This window comes from Danio aesculapii, chromosome 4, assembly GCF_903798145.1.
Source record: "Danio aesculapii chromosome 4, fDanAes4.1, whole genome shotgun sequence".
NCBI classification, from domain to species: domain Eukaryota; kingdom Metazoa; phylum Chordata; class Actinopteri; order Cypriniformes; family Danionidae; genus Danio; species Danio aesculapii.
The window spans coordinates 57326850-57346849 of record NC_079438.1 but is presented as its reverse complement, the minus strand read 5'-3'; the positions used below and the strand labels follow the sequence as shown (position 1 = coordinate 57346849).

The window sequence follows — 20000 nt, the reverse complement described above, 5'->3', positions numbered from 1 at the left end:
GCCTTTAGACCTGCCTCTCCAGTAGGGGCTGTAATGTTATAAGCTATACTAGAAAGAGGAAAATAACAACAGCCTTTAAGAATCAGAATATCTGCCTATGTTTTCAGTCATCCATTGGGTTTTAAAAGTCTAAATATTTGTGCTTTCACATGTTTTATAAGCCTGAATTAAATTTAATAATAATAAAAAAAAAAATTGAAGAAATTTTAGAAAGATCATTACATAAATAAGCGACTTTTCCAGTATAATGCAGTCTACTACTAACTCTTCCAATCAAACATTGACTTAAATTTAATATTCAGAGCCATTGGACATTAGAGCAAGCACTGCTGATTAAATACACATATGCATATTGGTCAAAATACACTCAATCCAGTCAATGATGCAATGGAAATCGCGGTACGGGGAGTTAGTTAAATCCCTGAACCTAACCATGAGCACTAGTTAGATGCAGTAGGAGTAAACAAGTGTGCATTTAGAAGAAATGAGTCTCCGAGAGACCTTTTAGTCTCACTAGCATCCAAAGGTGATTTAGAAGCTGCTTGTTTGCAGTGAAATGTCAACAAGAAGCTCACAGGAGGAGGCCCTGCAGACCGCTGGGACTTCAAGTGAAGCTCTAGCCCATTTCTCAGTACAGCTTATGTAAATTCAACATGTTTTCGGCAAGTCCATGAACTGGAGAAGAGCTCCAGATGAATTAAACTGAAGGTTAAAGTAGTTCAAGCAGCTTTAAAACACTTCAGATTCATCTATTCTCCAGCCAATCAGAGTTCATGCATTACCCCCAGAGTCCACTGATGTCACTCTGAAGTTGCTAGGCAACAGCCTTACCAAAAAGAAGCAGGAGCGCCAAACGGATGAGACTCCAGGATGGCGTTGAATGATGCTCTAATTAACATAACTAATTACGATGCTCTGGTGGATGTATAATTCAAAACCTATTGCTCATTATCCTGTTCTGAATGGACGTTACGCTTCATTTATGCAGCGATTAAAGGAGCTCAAAACCAGGCTGAGCTCTCATCTGTCCATCTCTATCATCCACCAACTCATCTCTCAACAATTGACGGTTGTATTATTGTGACAGGAAGAGTAATTCGGTAACACTTTACAATAAGGTTGTACTAGTTGATGCTAGTTAATGTACTTACTAACACGAACAAACAATGAAGTTTCCATTTATTACATTATTTATTCATCTCTGCTAATGTAAGCTCATGATAATAAAGTAATTGTCAGTTCATGTTAAAGGGATAGTTTAGACCAGGGGTGTCCAAACTTTGTTCTGAAGGGCTGGTGTTCAGGGTGAGGTTGCACCGGCTGTTCATACGTTCTCTCTTACACTGGAGGGTTAAGGCCACACTAGGGGCTTAGTAACTAGCTAGTTCTCACTTCAGTTGCACCATATGTTCTTATGGCAAACGGTAGTTAGTGGGTCGTAAGCTATCTGTAAAGTCATACGTAGTCGCATTGAATGACGTAATATGCAATAAAAAGCATTTAAATCGTTAAACAGCTTTAAAATACTGCAAACACTGCATCTATATATAACTGTCCTATGAAAATATAAATCACACTTTTATAGTGCATTACATTACAGTCACTATAGCTAACAGATGATGCAAATACCTGCATCACGAGCTGTGAATGCACGCCAAATACACATGAAGTTATCAAAACATTAAGCTTATGATTAAAGATTATCCTACGCATGTAAGAGAAAAGATCAGGGAGAAAAACTCAGTCATGAAGAAATTCTCGTGTTTAATTGGTGGATGCAAACAACACAAAACACTCCTTGAAACTTTTCTTTCATAAACCGAATATCTGCGAGATTTGGGAGGAAAATTAAGGCTGTGAGTAGAGGGAGATCATTTTTCAATATGATTGCGAGCTCCCTCGATGTAAACTAATCTCGCGGTCATCTCTCCTCTACTGTTATACATGGGGGGAGGCTACCGTTTATATTTAGTTGGAGCGTAGCGTTACGTTTAAACTAAGTTCACTGGTGCAACACTAAAATATTTAGTAATGCATAAACTGTAAATTAGGCTGCGTCCGAAACCGCCTACTACTGAGTAGGTACTGCATTTGAATTTAAACGAACTACTCGGCCGTTAGAAAAGTACGTTCTATACAGTATGAATGTGAGAAGTATGAATGGAATTCGGACGTACTACATACGCCATTTTGTCATGGTCACGTGACCAACCTGCGTCAGTTGCATTGCTTCACTCCCATTCATGAATTCTCTCGCAGGGCATCATGGGATAGTGCAGCGTGCATGAGATGCGCACTTCAGAATCTCACCGGAAGTAGTAAGTCATCCAGGTACGTCTCGCACTCTGATTTTCGAATTCTATGAAATCGGACATACTACACTGAAAAAAATATTTCAAAGATGATTCCTTGGATTTACTCAATTTTTTTACGTTAAGTGGTTGGAAACAATTTATTTGGGCTGAATTTAAACAAACAAATTAAGTTGAACATTATTAAATTTGATTTGTTTGTTTAAATTCAACACAAATAAATTGTTTGCAACAGTTTTGCATGCAACACTTATTTCAGTGTACTCGGCTCGCATACTATTTTAGCGTACTATATAGTATGGAAGTATGCGGTTTCGGACGCAGCCAGTGTGTCCCTTCAAGTCACAACTAGGCTACGTTTTAACTTACGCACTGCTGGTGCAACCGGCCCCTGGAGAGTTTATCTCCAACCCTAACCAAACACACCTGAACCAGATAATCCATCATCCTTGTCGGTGTGTTGAAGCAATTTGGAGCTAAACTCATCGGACATCGGTTTGGACACCCCTGGTTTAGACCCTTAATTTAGTTGTTTTTCCTACTATGAAAGTCAAAGATTCAGGTCAGAATTGTGGCTTTCTTTAAAATATCCTCTTTTGTGTTCAACAGATGAAAGAAAATCCTAAAGGTTTGGAAATAGTGAGTAATTTTTGGTTTTTGGGGTGAAGCATGCTTTATACTCAGTGCATTAATGTTAACAAACATGAATTTGTATTTTAATAATGCATAGAACTATGATTAATAAATGTTGCTAGTATTTTTCATTCTTAGATCATCTTAGATTAGTAAATACATTAATTAATGCAGCCTATTGTAAAGTTTAATCACCAATTCTTATCTTGCAATTAAACAGATATCACCCATCACTACAATCAGTCTTATTGACCTGTCTATAATACAACCAACACATCTATCTATCTATTCATTTATTATTCATTAGACCAATCCATCAATAACAACACCTACAAATCTACTTACTATCCATCTATACCAACCTATCTATGTCTAGGCTTGAGGTTGGGATAATTTGGCAGTTTAATTGTTTACTGTCCTGCTGCCATCTGGACTCCTGCCCATCTAGGAGAGACTTTAAAGGCTGATTGTGTCTCCGAATGAAGTGATATGAGAGGTGAGTCGGTGGCTAATTTCAGCGGGTATCTCTGCTGCTGGTTATCTGTAAAGTCACCCAGCACAATCAAACACAGCAGCGGATGGTCTTTCAGCCAGAGATGATGGAAACAAGCCCACTTTAACACCAGCACAGATCTGTTTATTAGATCCACTGAAGAGAACACACTGTTGATTACACTCATTATTGTTGTGTTTTTTTCTTTGTGCACACACAAGTTTTCCCATAGCCTCGTGACATTACTGCAGAACCACTGAAAGAGACACACAGATTGTTTTGAGGATGTTTTTTGCTATTTTCTGGGCTTTTTTGAGTGAACTATCCCTTAAACAAAGCATCCAAACTACCAGTACCCTGAAGAAACCAGTCTGATGCACACAATCACCGCTGTCAACATGATTATGCAAAGTGGTAACTAAATAAAGAAAAAGCAATCTCAGTTGAATGTTTCAGGACTTTGCTGTCTATGGAGGACCAGAGAGCTCTCTGATTTCATCTAAAATATCTTCATTTGCATGTCAAAGATTAATGAAAGTAAATAAAGTAAATTTTAGGGTTTCAGCTCTTATTTTCTTAAACACTCACATTATTTATCCTTTGTCTTATAATCAGGCTCTAGTGTTCATCTGCTTGACAGTCTTGCAGTGTCACAGTATCTCTGTGTGTAGTAACCTGAGCAGGTGAGACGTTACACTTACGGTTTGAACTGTTTCCCACTTCACTAAATGAGCAGGTTAAACTGAACTAGTGTCAGCAGATAATGACTCAGACCACTGAGTTAAATGACTAACTGTGTTTATGGCAAATCACTTTAGCAGTCGACTAGTTAATGATATCTAGAGAGCATTGAGGATGATGGATAATGATATGGCCAACACAAACGTTTGAATATCCTTGACAAATATACTTATGGCCATGTCACTTTAAGCTAGTGTTATTTTAATTATTCATTACTGTAGTTTTGACTGATATTTTGATTTAATTTACATTTTAGTTAGAGCTGTTTTAGATCTTTATATAATAATAATAATAATAATAATAATAATAATAATAATAATAATAAGCATTAGATAGTAAGTGTACAATAATTTAAATGAACAAATATAATTAAAGAACATGCACACCTAATATCAGCTCATATATATAATGCCTGACAAAAGTCTTGTCGTTGATCCCAGTTGTAAGACCAACAAATAATAACTTGACTTCTAGTTGATCATTTGGAAAACTGGCAGATGGTGGATTTTTCTGCTGAATCATCTGTTGATCTGCATCATAATCATCACAAATACTACAGAAGACCTACTGGAACCTGCATGGAGCCAAGATTCTCATATAAATCAGTCAAGTTTGGTGAAGGAAAAATCATGGTTTGGGGTCACATTCAGTATGGGGGTGTAGAGAGATCTGCAGAGTGGATGATCAACATCAACAGCCTGAGGTATCAAGACATTTGTGCTGCCCATTACATTACAAACCACAGGAGAGGGCAAATTCTTCAGCAGGATAGCGCTGCTCCTCATACTTCAGCCTCCATATCAAAGCTCCTGCAAGCAAAGAAGGTCAAGGTGCTCCAGGATTGGCCAGTCCAGTCACCAGACCTGAACGTTATTGAGCATGTCTGGGGTAAGATGAAGGAGGAGGCATTAAAGATGAATCCAAAGACTCTTGATGAACTCTGGGAGACCTGCAAGAACACTTTCTTTGCCATTTAAGATGACTTTATTAATCAAAGATGTATGGATGCAGTCCTCCAAGCTCATGATGGAGTCAGACACAATATTCATTCTTTATCCACTGCAGCATGACCACAAATTCTATACTGGACATTATTTCTGTTCAGTGATGAGACTTTTGTCTAAGCAGAGTCAGACCTTACTGTCCTAATGAAATAATTAATAATCAGGGCATGATCATATTTTATTTTGGTTAAAATAAGTGAAATCTTGAGGCCTTTGCTTTTCATATTAGCCACTTCTGATACCAAATGATCAACTAGAAGTTATTATTTGTTGTTCCTAAAACTTGGATAGGCGAGAAGACTTTTGTCAGATAGTGTATGCAATATTAATCAACACTAATAAATAATAAAAAAACTGCTAATAACAACCAATGCATGTATCCCTAAAACTGAATTCAGATTATATAAATGATGCTGAATTTATTTACAAAAATAATGCTGCGTGCATGTCAACAACCCCAGCACTGCTATAAAAGCTTCCCAGGATGCATCTCCTGAGGGACACTTGACTGAACCCAAACAAAGAAGATCAAAAATAAGACTCCAGCCAGTACTAAAATAAGCAAAAGCACCAGACCTGATGCTTCCCGACAGCATGTGCTGGAGATCTGCTGAATGCACTACAGGTGCTTTGGAAGCCACTAGAAGCCTTATGCAACCTGGCTATGAGCCTGGATTACCAGCCTAACAAATAAGCTTTATGAGTCAGACCTCAGAACACCGTTAAAGGGGCAGTTCACACCAAAAATGAACATTTAAGCACTGTTTACTCACTCTTAAGTTGTTTATGAGGGTTTTTTTGTGCTCAACTCATAAAGAAGATGTTTTGAAGAATGCTGAAAACCTGTACACAAGGACTTCCATAGTCAATGAAAGTCAATGGTTACAGGTTTCCATTCTTCAAAATATATTGTTTTGCGTTCAATTTACATTTTGATTTAAAAGTGAAGGGTGAAAAAATAATCAAAGAATTTTAATTTTTGAGTAAACTATCCCTTAAACAAACCATCCAAACTACCACTGTCAAAATGATTATGCAAAGTTGTAACTAAATAAAGAAAAAAAAGTTTTCTACTTCAAAATGAGATGTTTAAAGAGACAGTTCACCTAAAAATGAACATTTAAACACCGTTTACATATCCTCAAGTTGTTTATGAGTTTCTTTCTTCTGTTGAACACAAAAGAAGATGTTTTGAAGAATGCTGAAAACCTGTAACCATTGGCGTACATAGTAGAAGAAACAAATACTGTGGAAGTCAATGGTTACAAGCTTTCTTCAAAATATCTTCTTTCACATTTAGCAGAGGAAAGAAACTTTAATTTACAGGTGAAGGGTGAGTAAATGACGACAGAATTTTCATTTTTGAGTGAGCTATCCCTTAAACAAACCATCCAAACTACCAGTACCCCGAAGAAACCAGTCTGATGCACACAATCACCGCTGTCAACATGATTATGCAAAGCTGTAACTAAATAAAGAAAAAACAATTTCGGTTTTCTGCTTTAAAATGAGATGTTTAAAGGGACAGTTCACCTAAAATGAAGATTTCCTCATCATTTATTCTCGCTTTTGTGGTTTTAAACATTTATGAGTTTCATTCATTTAGAAAAAATGAGATATTTCGAGGAATGCTGCATGACCTCCATCATAATATTAAAAAATTACCATGGAAGTCAGCATTTTTCAAAATATCTTCTTCAGTGTGCAAAAGAAGAAATAAACTCAAGTGAAGTGAGGTTAAAGACGGACAGAATATTCATTCTTGTGTGAACTATCCCTTAAATTGAACATCCCTTCTAGCATTTTCTGAGTGTAAATTTGATGATTTGAAAATTGATTTGCCAATTTGATGTCCTACTTTACCACAACCTATGGCTTGAAATCTGTTCTCACCAGACGAAGGAGGAAGCAATTATCTCGTCCTCTGCTAAGCACACACTATCTAAGCATTACAAGTGGATGTACTTGCCTCGTGCGCGGGAAGATTAACACACAAGATATTCATGCAAAAAAAAAAAAGCTTTACGTCCAACCGTCTTCATTTATAATCAAACAATCATTATCCCACAGAACCGCCATGATATTCCTAGACAGAGGATGGAATGAGGCAAGCATGCTGACATCCCATATGCAAATCACCCTGCGGCTGATTGGCCACAGTGATGGATCCTTTAGGTGCAGCGGCTTCTGATTGGCTGAGCTGCATGCTGTGCATTTTAACCCCGTTTACTGATGGCTATAATCCATTTAATCCAGGCCTGGTAGAAAGGAAGGCCACTAAAGAGGATTTGTGCGCATATCGCTTGCCATACTGATGCTATTCCGGGTGTGTTCTCACCAGGAGAAAGCGGCGGCACAGTCAGTGTCAGGTTGCTGCTCACGGCACTGAATAATTGAGTGAAACGTGGCCCACATCAGCGAGTAGGCATAACATTCTGACGGTATGATAACTGTGCATAAAATATCACGGTATTGCGATCACAGCTCTAATATATGCTCTTTTTAAATGTCTGGGTAAAAAAAGCTACTTTTTTCCCCAATATATTTTATTTGAAGAAACATTTAAACACTCGCATCAAAACGTATCACAGAGGTGTCACTGATGTAAAAACTATTTGTGATCACTCATGTATAATTTTTCTGGAAAGCAGTACAGGATACAGCCAAAGCTTTGCAAACTGCATTAAACAACACACCAATGCTATACCTCTTTGGTACAGAATTGAACAAGACACTTGATTCTACTTCTGTAAAGAGACTTGGCATCCTTTCCTATCAAGCAAAAAATGCATCTTGCTCTACTGGAAGCAACAAAGGCCAAATGATGTTTAACAGAGCAAGAAATTTTCACAGTATGTCTGATAATATTTTTTCTTCTGGAAAAAGTCTTATTTGTTTTATTTCAGCTAGAATAAAAGCAGTTTTTAATTTTTTATGAACCATTTTAGGGACAAAATTATTAGCCCTTTTAAGCTATTTTTTTATTTGACTGTCTACAGAACAAACCATCGTTATACAATAACTTGCCTAATTACCCTAACCTGCCTAGTTAACCCAATTAATCTAGTTAAGCCTTTAAATGTCACTTTAAGCTGTATAGAAGTGTCTTGAAGAATATCTAGTCAAATATTATTTACTGTCATCATGGCAAAGAGAAAATAAATCAGTTATTAGAAATGAGTTATTAAAAATATTATGATTAGAAATGTGTTGAAGAAATCTGCTCTCCGTTATACAGAAATTGGGGGAAAAAATAAACAGGGGGGCTAATAATTCAGGAGGGCTAATAATTCTGACTCCAACTGTATATACACACATATTAATAAACATGTAGATGTTAAACTGTGGCTATATATATATATATAATGCAAAAATGGTTATAAATTTGTGTAGTTATGTGTGTGTGTGTGTGTGTGTGTGTGTGTGTGTGTGTGTGTGTGTGTGTGTGTGTGTGTGTGTGTGTGTGTGTGTGTGTGTGTGTGTGCACATCCCTCCGCACACACAAATCTTTACACATCTCTCACATCTGCATGTCAGTTATTAATCTCAGAGGATTTGGCTTCCATAATGATGACTTTAATCTGATTAAATGCATCATCGCAGGCCTGTTTTTAGAGCTTGTTCCTGATTCATGCGCTCATGTTTAACGCGTCATACATGTGCGTAAGTGTGTGGTTTTTTATACTTCTGCAAGGCTAGACATAAAAACCGCCCGCAGTCAAAACCTTTCAGTGCCTTCGGACCCCTTGCATCTCCACAGGTCTCCATAGCAACAGCAACCCTTTTGAAAGCCCATTCAGCCTCTGCTTTATCCGTCCAGCATGAATCACAGTGTTTTGGGTGTGTTCACAGAGAAAGTTTCATCTCGCAGATAGACATGAGATGATGACAGGTTTACCACGATTTGGGAAAGTCAAGGTTTTAAAACTGCTACTATTTCCTCTTATACCATTCCTGTAGTATATGTAAGTTGTTGTTTTTTTTACGACTGTTTTATTTAGTTTTTAGTGCGACAGTATCTCCAGCAGAAAAGTAGCGTCCACATCAAAATCTACAGGTCAGCCCACGATTCAGCAAACATCAGAAAAACAAATCCAACATCTAAGCATGCTGAACAGAAAACGAATCAGTTTAATTCTGTCATTGTTTACTCATCCTCCACTTGTCCTACCCTCACAGTGACATCACTAGCTTTATTGTGCGCATGTGCATGTCTGAAATTGCGTGTCGCAGCTTGCATGTGCAAGTCAGCAACCAGACACACACACACAATATATTATAAGGAATCTTGGAAGCAGGCAGGCATTGACTTCCATAGTTTTTCATTGTCAACAGCAAACATTCTTCAAAATATCTTCATTTTCATTTTGGATTTTGGTGGGTGAATTACCTCTTTAATATAATCAATACTAATATAATACCACTGCAAATGAGAAAGTGATCAACCACTTGTCTCCTGGAAAACAAATAAACACACTCACACACACCACCATGCAATAGAATCTCACACATGTTCACTGACACACCAGTCACTCTAGATTTGTAGAACTAAAACTAAAAAACAGGTATACAACCTAAATAACATGTGCTTTTCAGCCCATTGCAGATATATATATATATATATATATATATATATATATATATATATATATATATATATATATATACATACCTTTGAGTTTTTCTTTCTTTTTCAAATATTTCCCAAATGATGTTTAACAGAGCAAGGAAATTTTCACAGTATGTCTGATAATATTTTTTCTTCTGGAGAAAGTCTTATTTGTTTTATTTTGGCTAGAATAAAAGCAGTTTTTAATTTTTTAAAATCCAATTTAGGGTCAATATTATTAGCCCCTTTAAGCTATATATTTTTTAGATAGTCTACAGAACAAACCATCGTTATACAATAACTTGCCTAATTACCCTAACTTGCCATGTTAACCTAATTAACCTAGTTAAGCCTTTAAATGTCACTTTAAGCTGTATAGAAGTGTCTTGAAGAATATCTAGTCTAATATTATTTACTGTCATCAAGACAAAGATAAAATAAATCAGTTATTAGAGATGAGTTATTAACACTATTATGATTAGAAATGTGCTGAAGACAAACTTCTCTCCGTTAAACAGAAATTAATTAAATAATTAAATAAAATTGCTATTATTATTAGAAATGAACTAGACTTTCCAAACATGAAAAATGTTATCGGACATGTTATTTACATAATTAAAACTACACAAATGCATATTGTTCTTTGAAAAATAAATGCTTATATATAATTATTCATCAATATTAATTAGTATATTTGTAAAAATAAATAAAAAAGCAACTCAATGCATTACTGCTGATGCAAAGAATAATCAATATTAGGCTGTTTTTTTTTCTTGTTATTTTTTTGGGTGATTTCCAAACTATAATTGTCACATTCCTTGAAAGTATTGCACATATTCCTGGAAACCTTCTGGTTACACGACACTTTAGCATCCTCTAGTGGTAGAAATCAAACATTACAGAACAAAAATAACTCCTCATAGTGTTCAAATCAACATTGAAATCAAAATTAATAAACCAAAAGCTCTGTTTTAAAACCTTTCCGCCCAAAATAAGGTAACACTTTAATTTAAGTCACAATTCATGATAACAACAAACCCTTAACTAACACTGCTAGCTTAATAAGCTACTAATTAGCAGTTTATTAATAGTTGGTAGGGTAGAAGTTGAGTTTAGGATTTGGGTAGGATTAGGGATGCAGAATAAGATCATACTTTATAACTACTAATGAACAGTTCATATCTTAATAATAAGCCAGTCGTTAATAGCATCAATCATGACCTAAACTAAAGTGTTACTCAATTTAGAAGCATTTTCCACTAATGAAAGCACTCCTCTGTTGTGAACCCCTCAGATCTGGGATCAGATGTAGAAGTGTGTGTGCGATGTGGTGGTATTTGTGTTACCGTGGGAATAGCTGATGCCCGGGCTGAGGGAGGGGCTTGTGAGCAGGTCTTTACTAGGCGTGTGTAGCCCCGCCTCCTTCCCTCTCTGACTCATTTTGGCCGGGGTCAGAAAAGCCGCATCGTCACTGGGCATTAAGGCAACTGCAGAAAAACCACAGCACAGAAGATGAAAAATTAATGTGTATGAGTATAAAAGTTTACTTATAAAGCAAATCGGACATTCTGCTTTATCACTGAGACAAAACTGGTTTTATTATGAGTAGTAGTTGTAATAATTATTATTATTTTAAAAAAATCAAACTAATTAAATAATGATAATAATAATAATTATTATTATTATTTAATTTGTTTCAATTTATTTTATTAATAGTGCTGCGCAAGAATTAATCGCATTCAAAATAAATTTGTTTTGACATAATTTAAGTGTGTGTACTATGTATATTTATTATTACGCACACATGCATGCATTATTTTACACATGCATGCACATATGTTTATTTATATTTAAATATAAAGTATATATGTATATTATGCAAATTAAATATACTTTTAAATATCTAAGGAACAAAATAGTTGTTTCTATGTATGTGTGTTTGTGTGTGTATCACATATACATAATAAATATATATAATACACACACACATATATTATTATTATTAATATTCATTCATTCACTCATTTTCTTTTAGGCTTAGTCCCTTTATTAATCCGGGGTCGCCACAGCGGAATGAACCGCCAACTCATCCAGCACACGTTCCACGCAGCGGATGCCCTTCCAGCCGCAACCCATCCCTAGGAAACATCCACACAAACTCACTCACACTTGTACACTACGGACAATTTAGCCTACCTAATTTATTCACCTGTACCGCATGTCTTTGGACTGTGGGGGAAACCGGAGCATTGGAGGAAACCCACGCGAATGCATGGAGAAGATGCAAACTCCACACAGAAACGTCAACTGACCCAGCCGAGGCTCGAACCAGCAACCTTCTTGCTGTGAGGCGACAGCACTACCTACTGCGCCACTGTGTCGCCTATTATTATTATTATCTTAATTTATTTTGGATGCAATTAATCGATTAATCTTTGCATTAATTAATAGGCTACTTTTAGTGCATTTAAAGGTGCATCTCAAAGCTCTTTAAACAGAAGGAAAACATTAAAAAGAAACTTTGAATAAAGACATTAATAATAACAATAATAAAAAGTAAAAATGACACAGGACATCACTTAAAAGACATATTTTTTAATGCACTGATCATTTTTGAGAGTTTTGGCTTTTGATAACTGTGAAAAAGAAAACATGCAACAAATATTTTGACTTGTTTCTCATTCATCATATCATTTTTATTTGTAGCTTTATATAGTGCTAAAAAGATCAGTTGTGTAAAGATGAGCAGATTTATGAACGTGGCTTCAGGTTTCTTTTATGGAAATATATGCAAATGTGTTTAAAGTATATTTAGGCAGATCATACATGTTTTGCATATGTTAACTAGGATTAATATAGTTAAAATAAATAAAGACTATAAAAACATTTTGGTAATTAAAAAAAAAATCTACTGAAATGATTGTTTTTCAGCCAGCTCTACCAAAAAATAAATATAAATATAATATAATATAAATATAAAATGAATAAAACACAAACACAAAATAACTAATAAAAATGACAAAGATACAAGCAGCATGACTAAGACTAAGCTCTTTTAAAACTCAGGATCTCAAGTATGTCTCAATAATAATTGTCTTTATTGTGGATATTTAATTAGTACTCATTTTATATTAATATTTATTATTATGTTAATATGAACTGCTAAATATTGTGTGATATTAATCATTCATTCATTTTCTTTTAGGCTTAGTCCCTTTATTAATCCGGGGTCACCACAGCGGAATGAACCGCCAACTTATCTAGCACGTTTTTACGCAGCGGATGCCCTTCCAGCCACAACCCATCTCTGGGAAACATCCACACACACTCATACACTACGGACAATTTAGCCTACCCAATTCACCTGTATTGCATGTCTTTGGACTTGTGGGGGAAACTGGAGGAAACCCACGCGAACGCAAGGAGAACATGCAAGGAGAAAGCGCCAACTGACCCAGCCGAGGCTCAAACCAGCGACCTGGCTGTGAGGCGACAGCACTATACTTTGCCACTGCGTTTATACATATATTTCACATCTGTTAATGTATTTTTCTATTTTAAAACCACATATTGAATGCAGTTTGGATTCATGTTTGTAAAATAGTTTGAGTTTTGCTTTGAGATGATAACAATACAAAATACAACAATTAAGTCGTATTTTTGCTCTCCTGTTTGAAAACGTGAACACATATTGCACATATCATTGTCTTCTGCTCCCTCTAGTGGTGGAACAACATAAATAAATGCATCCACTTAATACACAGCATTGAACTGGTTTATCTGCACTACCACAGATTAAATTTTCAGCATCAGAAACGTACAGCTCTGCAGAGAGATGAACCAAATCACCACTGATCATGTGTTTGTGCACAACATTCAATGCATGATCAAATCTGCACAAGAATGATCCGATGGCGCTGTGTAAAACATGTTGATGCAGAAACCACCTTTCGGGGGAATATATGCATGTGTTTGCATTTCTATGTTTGTACAATGCACACATACGCGCACACATATATATGCACACACAGATCTATGCATGCACGCTGACACATACACACACACACACACATAGGTGCACACAAACACACATGCACTTACACAAACATGCATGCACACACAAATGCGCACACAAATGCACGCACACACATATAAGTGCGCACACGCACACACTCAAATGTACACATGCAAGCACACAAGCATAAACGCGCACAAACACATGCACAAACTTACATGCACAAAAAAAACATGCATGCGCACACACACACATGCACAAACTTACATGCACAAAAAAAACATGCATGCGCACACACACACATGCATGCACACACACACTTTAACGTGATGGAAACACAACTAAGGGAGAAGCTGAAGCCGAGCTGAATCCCTTTATGCTAATCCTCCATTAGAGATGCTCGTCTGAGATCCAGATCTGAATATTTTACCATCATCACTGAGGCTGAGAACACACTAATTACTAATGAGCCAATTAACCAAACAGTCCTGCTAGACGTGATCAGATGCATCTTACATTTATCATAACCTACAGACTATGCTACATGCATATCTCCAAGTGTCTTAGTCATCTGTGCATTTACACAATGCACATAAATACGCTGTACACTGTGAAAAAGGAATCTTGAGGCTTGTAATTTTCATTAAAAAAATGTATGTGGTCATTAAAAATAATGTGCATATTTTAAAATTTGATATTCTGGATTTATTATAAAATATTGAGAGGATTTTGCTGATAAGATCAATTTTTCCTTGTTTTTTTTTAAGCAAGGCCCGCACACACACATTCAGGCTTGAGCATGCTTACATCATCGATGATGCGCTGTTCGGTAAGCGCTCTCGCTCAGCACAGTGGAGATTTCTTTAGTTATATCGGTTTAGTCATTTGGGATGCAGTAACACACAGTCAAATATTTCGCCGAACAGATCCGCCACTTTTGACGCTCATAAACAATCATAAAGTCCTCGTGCTGCAGGAATTAGGAGGTTTGCTGAAGGTGCCAATAATATCCAGCTGCAGAACCGCAGAACCACACACGTTTTAGGCACACACAATCTGGCACACACAATCTAGGCAAACCATATATGGTTACGACGGATGTTAATGTTATTAAAGTCTTCTTGGACATCGTCATCGATAAATTTTGATATATATGTGGTTAATAAATATTGTACACAATAAACAATAGTGTTTACTTTATTTCACAAATATTGCGATCGAGACTGGCAAATGGCAAGCGTTGTTTCCGATCGTCATTCAATATAACAGACTGAACAGTTTTCTATCAGTCATCACGGATGATCAGTCATTATTATCTGACAGAGTCAATATCGCAGATACTCGTTTGCTGGCCTTGCTGAAAGATCTAAATTGGACAGGTTTATTTTATATAATGGATTCATTCATAATGAAGGAAATAATAGCAAGTTAATATTGGCAATAATACATTTTACATGCAATAAATGTATAACACCATATTAATATTTTACTCAAGCGATTTAATAGTGTGTATTTGCTTAATTTTCTAATAACTTTTTAATTAGTGATTTCCCACATTAAATACTTTAGTAGGCTTAATTTATAGTAAGCAATATATTGTTTTTAAACCAAAATTTAGCAATAAAAACAAATTAACTATTAATAATTAATCAAAAAAAAAACAATAATAAGTAAATATATATATATAACTAACAGTTTAGTAAAATATATTAGTTTATAATCAGATAATCAGTTAAGATAATCAGTTTATAACTACATTATATATTGTTTAAATGATTAACTATAGTAATTCATTTTAATGTGACACATTATTGTTTGCTTTTTATATTTTACAACAAAGTGATTTTAACCAAGTATGATAATATTAAGATCCAGAATTAGTTTATTACACTTAATCCTACAATTAGATGGTCTGACGGTTTTCTTTGTGTATGTGGACACGTGAATAAAGTCATGTGTCTTTAACCAATTACTTTTATTTACATAATTTGGGTTCAGAAACTGCAGAGATGTTAAAATGATCGTTACGATAAATAATAATAATGACTGAAATGGGAAATCATATTTGTGAAATTCAATAGGTGGCGATAATGTTAAGGAGTTAAGTTACCATATATGGTTTGCCTAAATCGTGTGTGCTAAATTGTGTGTGCCTGAAACGTGTGTGGTTCTGCGGTTCTGCAGCTGGATATATCTCGAAGGTGCAGCTGTGGTGCAGTGAGGGGTTTGCGTCTTTAATAACCTACGACAGTTTGCGTTCATTGAACAGTAAAAATGATCAATAAACACATATGAAACAGTCCTTTAAAAGTCACGTCTCAGTTTCGGGCTCAGGCACGCTTTGCACTCACACTACAAGCGTACCCCACCTGAGCCCAAGTGAACCGCGCTCAAGCACACCTCTTCCAAACTGCGTGTGTTGTGAAGGACAGATCTATTGATCCTCAAAATCATGACCAGCAATGCAACGATTGGCTGACGGCACAGCAGAGTATGACATCATCTGATTAATATTCAATTATACATGTGAGAAAAATTACATACAATTCGTAGTAAAAGGTTTGTTAAATATGACACGCAATAACTTTCCAGCTATGTTGTGAGCTGCAGACTTCACACTTTCATGTGTCAAGAGTGTTTAGCAATTTATTTAGTTTTACAGTTCGAGCGGATTTACTTTATTATAGTAGTCATAGTAGTATTATTGTAGCTGGATTCTTAATCGGTGTAAAGAATAACTGGATGTTTAAATAAATTTTGCATAACAAAACCATTTTAACATTGGTAAGAGTCTGTCAAAACCAACCCAGGCTCATTCTGAGAACGTAGTCCCGGGGACGTTTCTGGAGACCGCGAAATACGTAGCCGGGGGTACGTACGGCTGCATTTCATTTTTTTAAGCGAACGCTGCGGGGCGGTGTGACGCCGTTCCCTTCGGCGCTTGCCGGCCGGCCGGGCAGCCGGCCGCTCGCCTCCGTGTGGAGGGCTTTCCCGCTGCAGCCAGTTTGTCCGGTTAGCTCTTCGTGTACTCTGGCGGACTCGAGGCGGAGAGAGGGGCTGACCACGACGACGACGACGACGACCGGGTTCGAGTCCGGGGAAGAGCGTTTCCAGAAATCAGGTAAGAAAACAAAAACAAAATCCAAAAAATTAAGCGAACAAGTTCGTCACAGGGTGAGAATGTGGTCAAAATCCGAAAACGTGGTAAAAATCAGACGAGGGCTTTTCTTTTTCTGGACGGCTTTTGTAAACCGTCGTTGGTTGGGTTTGGGGACGGAGGAGGGTGGGTCAGCCGATTGGCCGGTCGCACGGTCAATCATTCCGTCATGAAGACAGGCAGACAGGCGGAAGGTCGTTCGACAGCGGCCTCTAGCGGGTTTACGCGAGAACGGCGCGGGAAAAAGCGCGCACAGCGGCCTCTCGCGGACTCGCGAAAACAAAAACTGCACAAATACGTACCTCCCGGGACGTATTTCGCGGTCTCCAGAAACGTCCCCGGGACTACATTCTCGGAATGAGCCTGGGTTGGTCAAAACATGTTCATGACTGCATAAATGTATTATTCCTTTAAAAAAAAGCCGCATATTGTGCATTTCTATTATCATACACAAATATAACTAAAGCAATAACCAAATAAACAAATCCAGCTAACTGAGTAATCCATTTATAATGTCTTGGTCACACTAATTGGAGGGCCGAAACAAATTGCCTCAGAGGTCGCCAATTGAACAGCCCTGCTTTAGACATTACGCTAGAGAATCATTCAAATACTAGCTCTAAAGTGATGTTTGTGAATTAGGTTCCTGGTGTTCTGACGTCAGCTGCAGATGTGAATGAGTGGCGGAAGAAAGTAGTCCCTCATACAAAAGGGTTTTTGAGACTCTCCGTGTTTGATTTTCTCTTTTATATACATGATTATTCCGTCAAACTGTTGTATAGATGCAAAAAAGCCGCATATTGTGCATGTCTATTATCATACACAAATATAACTAAAGCGATCGCGTCAAATCGTCAATAACCAAATCCAGCTAATTGAGTAATCCACGTATGAATAACAGAGCCCAGGGCTATTCATTTATAATGTCTTGGTCACACTAATTGGAGGGCCGGAACAAATTGCCTCGGCGGTCGACAATTGAACAGCCCTGCTTTAGACATTACGCTAGAGAATCATTCAAATACTAGCTCTAAAGTGATGTTTGTGAATTAGGTTCCTGCTGTTCTGACGTCAGCTGCAGATGTGAATGAGTGGCGGAAGAAAGTAGTCCCTCATACAAAAGGGCTTTTGAAACTCTCTGTGTTTGATTTTCTTTTTTATATACATGATTATGCCGTCAAACTGTTGTATAGATGCAAAAAAAAGCAGCATATTGACACAAATATAACTAAAGCAATCACGTCAAATCGTCAATAACCAAATCCAGCTAATTGAGTAATCCACGTATGAATAACAGAGCCCAGGGCTATTCATTTATAATGTCTTGGTCACACTAATTGGAGGGCCGGAACAAATTGCCTCGGGGGTCGACAATTGAACAGCCCTATTTTAGACATTACGCTAGAGAATCATATTTTCCCAATGGTTCCTGCTGTTCTGACGTCAGCTAAAGATGTGAATGAGTGGCGGAAGAAAGTAGTCCCTCATACAAAAGGGTTTTTGAAACTCTCCGTGTTGGAGATATGATTTTGCCGTCAAACTGTTGTATAGATGCAATATCACACGAGTAGTAGTGCGATGTGGCTGTATATAGTCACTGGTGGGACACTAAGGCACTGGAACTGCAGCCTCGAGTCAACGTATGCCTCTCACCAGTGCCGATATACAGCCATATCGCACTGCCACTCGTGTGATATGGCTCATATAGATATATATATATATACTCGCAATCTCTCTCAAACATGCGTGCACACACACACACACACACACTCATGGAAGCACAGATAATGCACACACAAATAAATGTATATATATATATATATATACACACACATAAAAACAACACAACAGAGGTGAATGTCAGCCTCTTACCTGGGGTGAGTGGGTTTTCTCTGCTCTCTGCATGATGCTGAACACACACACACACATACGTACGTCACAGACAGACAAACACACATAGAGTGAGGGTCCGCCAGGCAGTGTTGGTGTTGGTGGGTTTTGTGCGTTGGACACGTTGGCAGCAGACAGACAGACCGCATGGCAAAATCAAAGACAAAAAAGACAAACAGGGAGAAAAGAAAAGCAGCATTAGTTAAAATGACAAACACACAATGACACAACACAACACAACTGAGCAGAACAAAACCAGGGAAGCTTAAATGACTGACACACACACACACATATGCATTCACACACAGACAATGCACACGTTCACTAACTCAAACACATGCACACAACACAAACACAAACGCAACACACACAATACGCACGTATCCAACATGCACACACACACACATATTCAGTTACACACATAATAAATACACACATACAACAAATAACAGAAGTACATGCACACACACACACAATCTCATATAAATACACACACACTCACTCACACACGCACACACACACAAACATATACACACTCTCACACACTTTCTCTCAAGCACACAATCAAACATATAGATATACATACATACCAAAACACACACACGCATATAACAAATAACACAAATACACACACTCACATATTGATTGACATATACACACAAACACACACACACACACACAACAAATAACACAAATACACACACTCACATATGGATTTACATATACACACAAACACACACACACACACACACACACACACACACACACACATAACAACAAATAACACAAATACACACACACAATACACTCACAAAGATGCAGAAACAAACATAATATATACACACACATGCACACGCACGCATGCACACACACACACACACACACACACACACACACACACATATATACATAGTATCCATATATGTACACAGTATACACCCACTCACACAACCAACACACACACACACACACCTAATACCACATACACACACTCACAAAACACACATACTTATAAAAAAACATGCACACACAAATACACACTCACTAAACACACACACTCTGACACACACAGAGACAGAAACAAACATACATGTGCATGTACACACACACACACACACACACACACACACACACACACACACACAC

At 37.1% G+C, this 20000-nt stretch overlaps 1 protein-coding gene across 2 annotated transcripts in view; it reads right to left on the bottom strand.

Annotated features, from left to right (window-relative positions):
* Positions 1-20000, bottom strand: part of osbpl8 (oxysterol binding protein-like 8) — a 115371-nt gene that overhangs the window by 48569 nt on the left and 46802 nt on the right. Inside the window, exons 3-4 of one of the 2 annotated variants that reach the window (XM_056456214.1) lie at positions 18837-18873; positions 11139-11279 (exon numbers count right to left, since the gene is read on the bottom strand). In XM_056456214.1, coding sequence (XP_056312189.1) covers positions 11139-11279; positions 18837-18873 — 178 coding nt within the window. The remainder of the gene's footprint in view (positions 1-11138; positions 11280-18836; positions 18874-20000) is intronic. The other variant, XM_056456215.1, reaches the window with a different exon arrangement.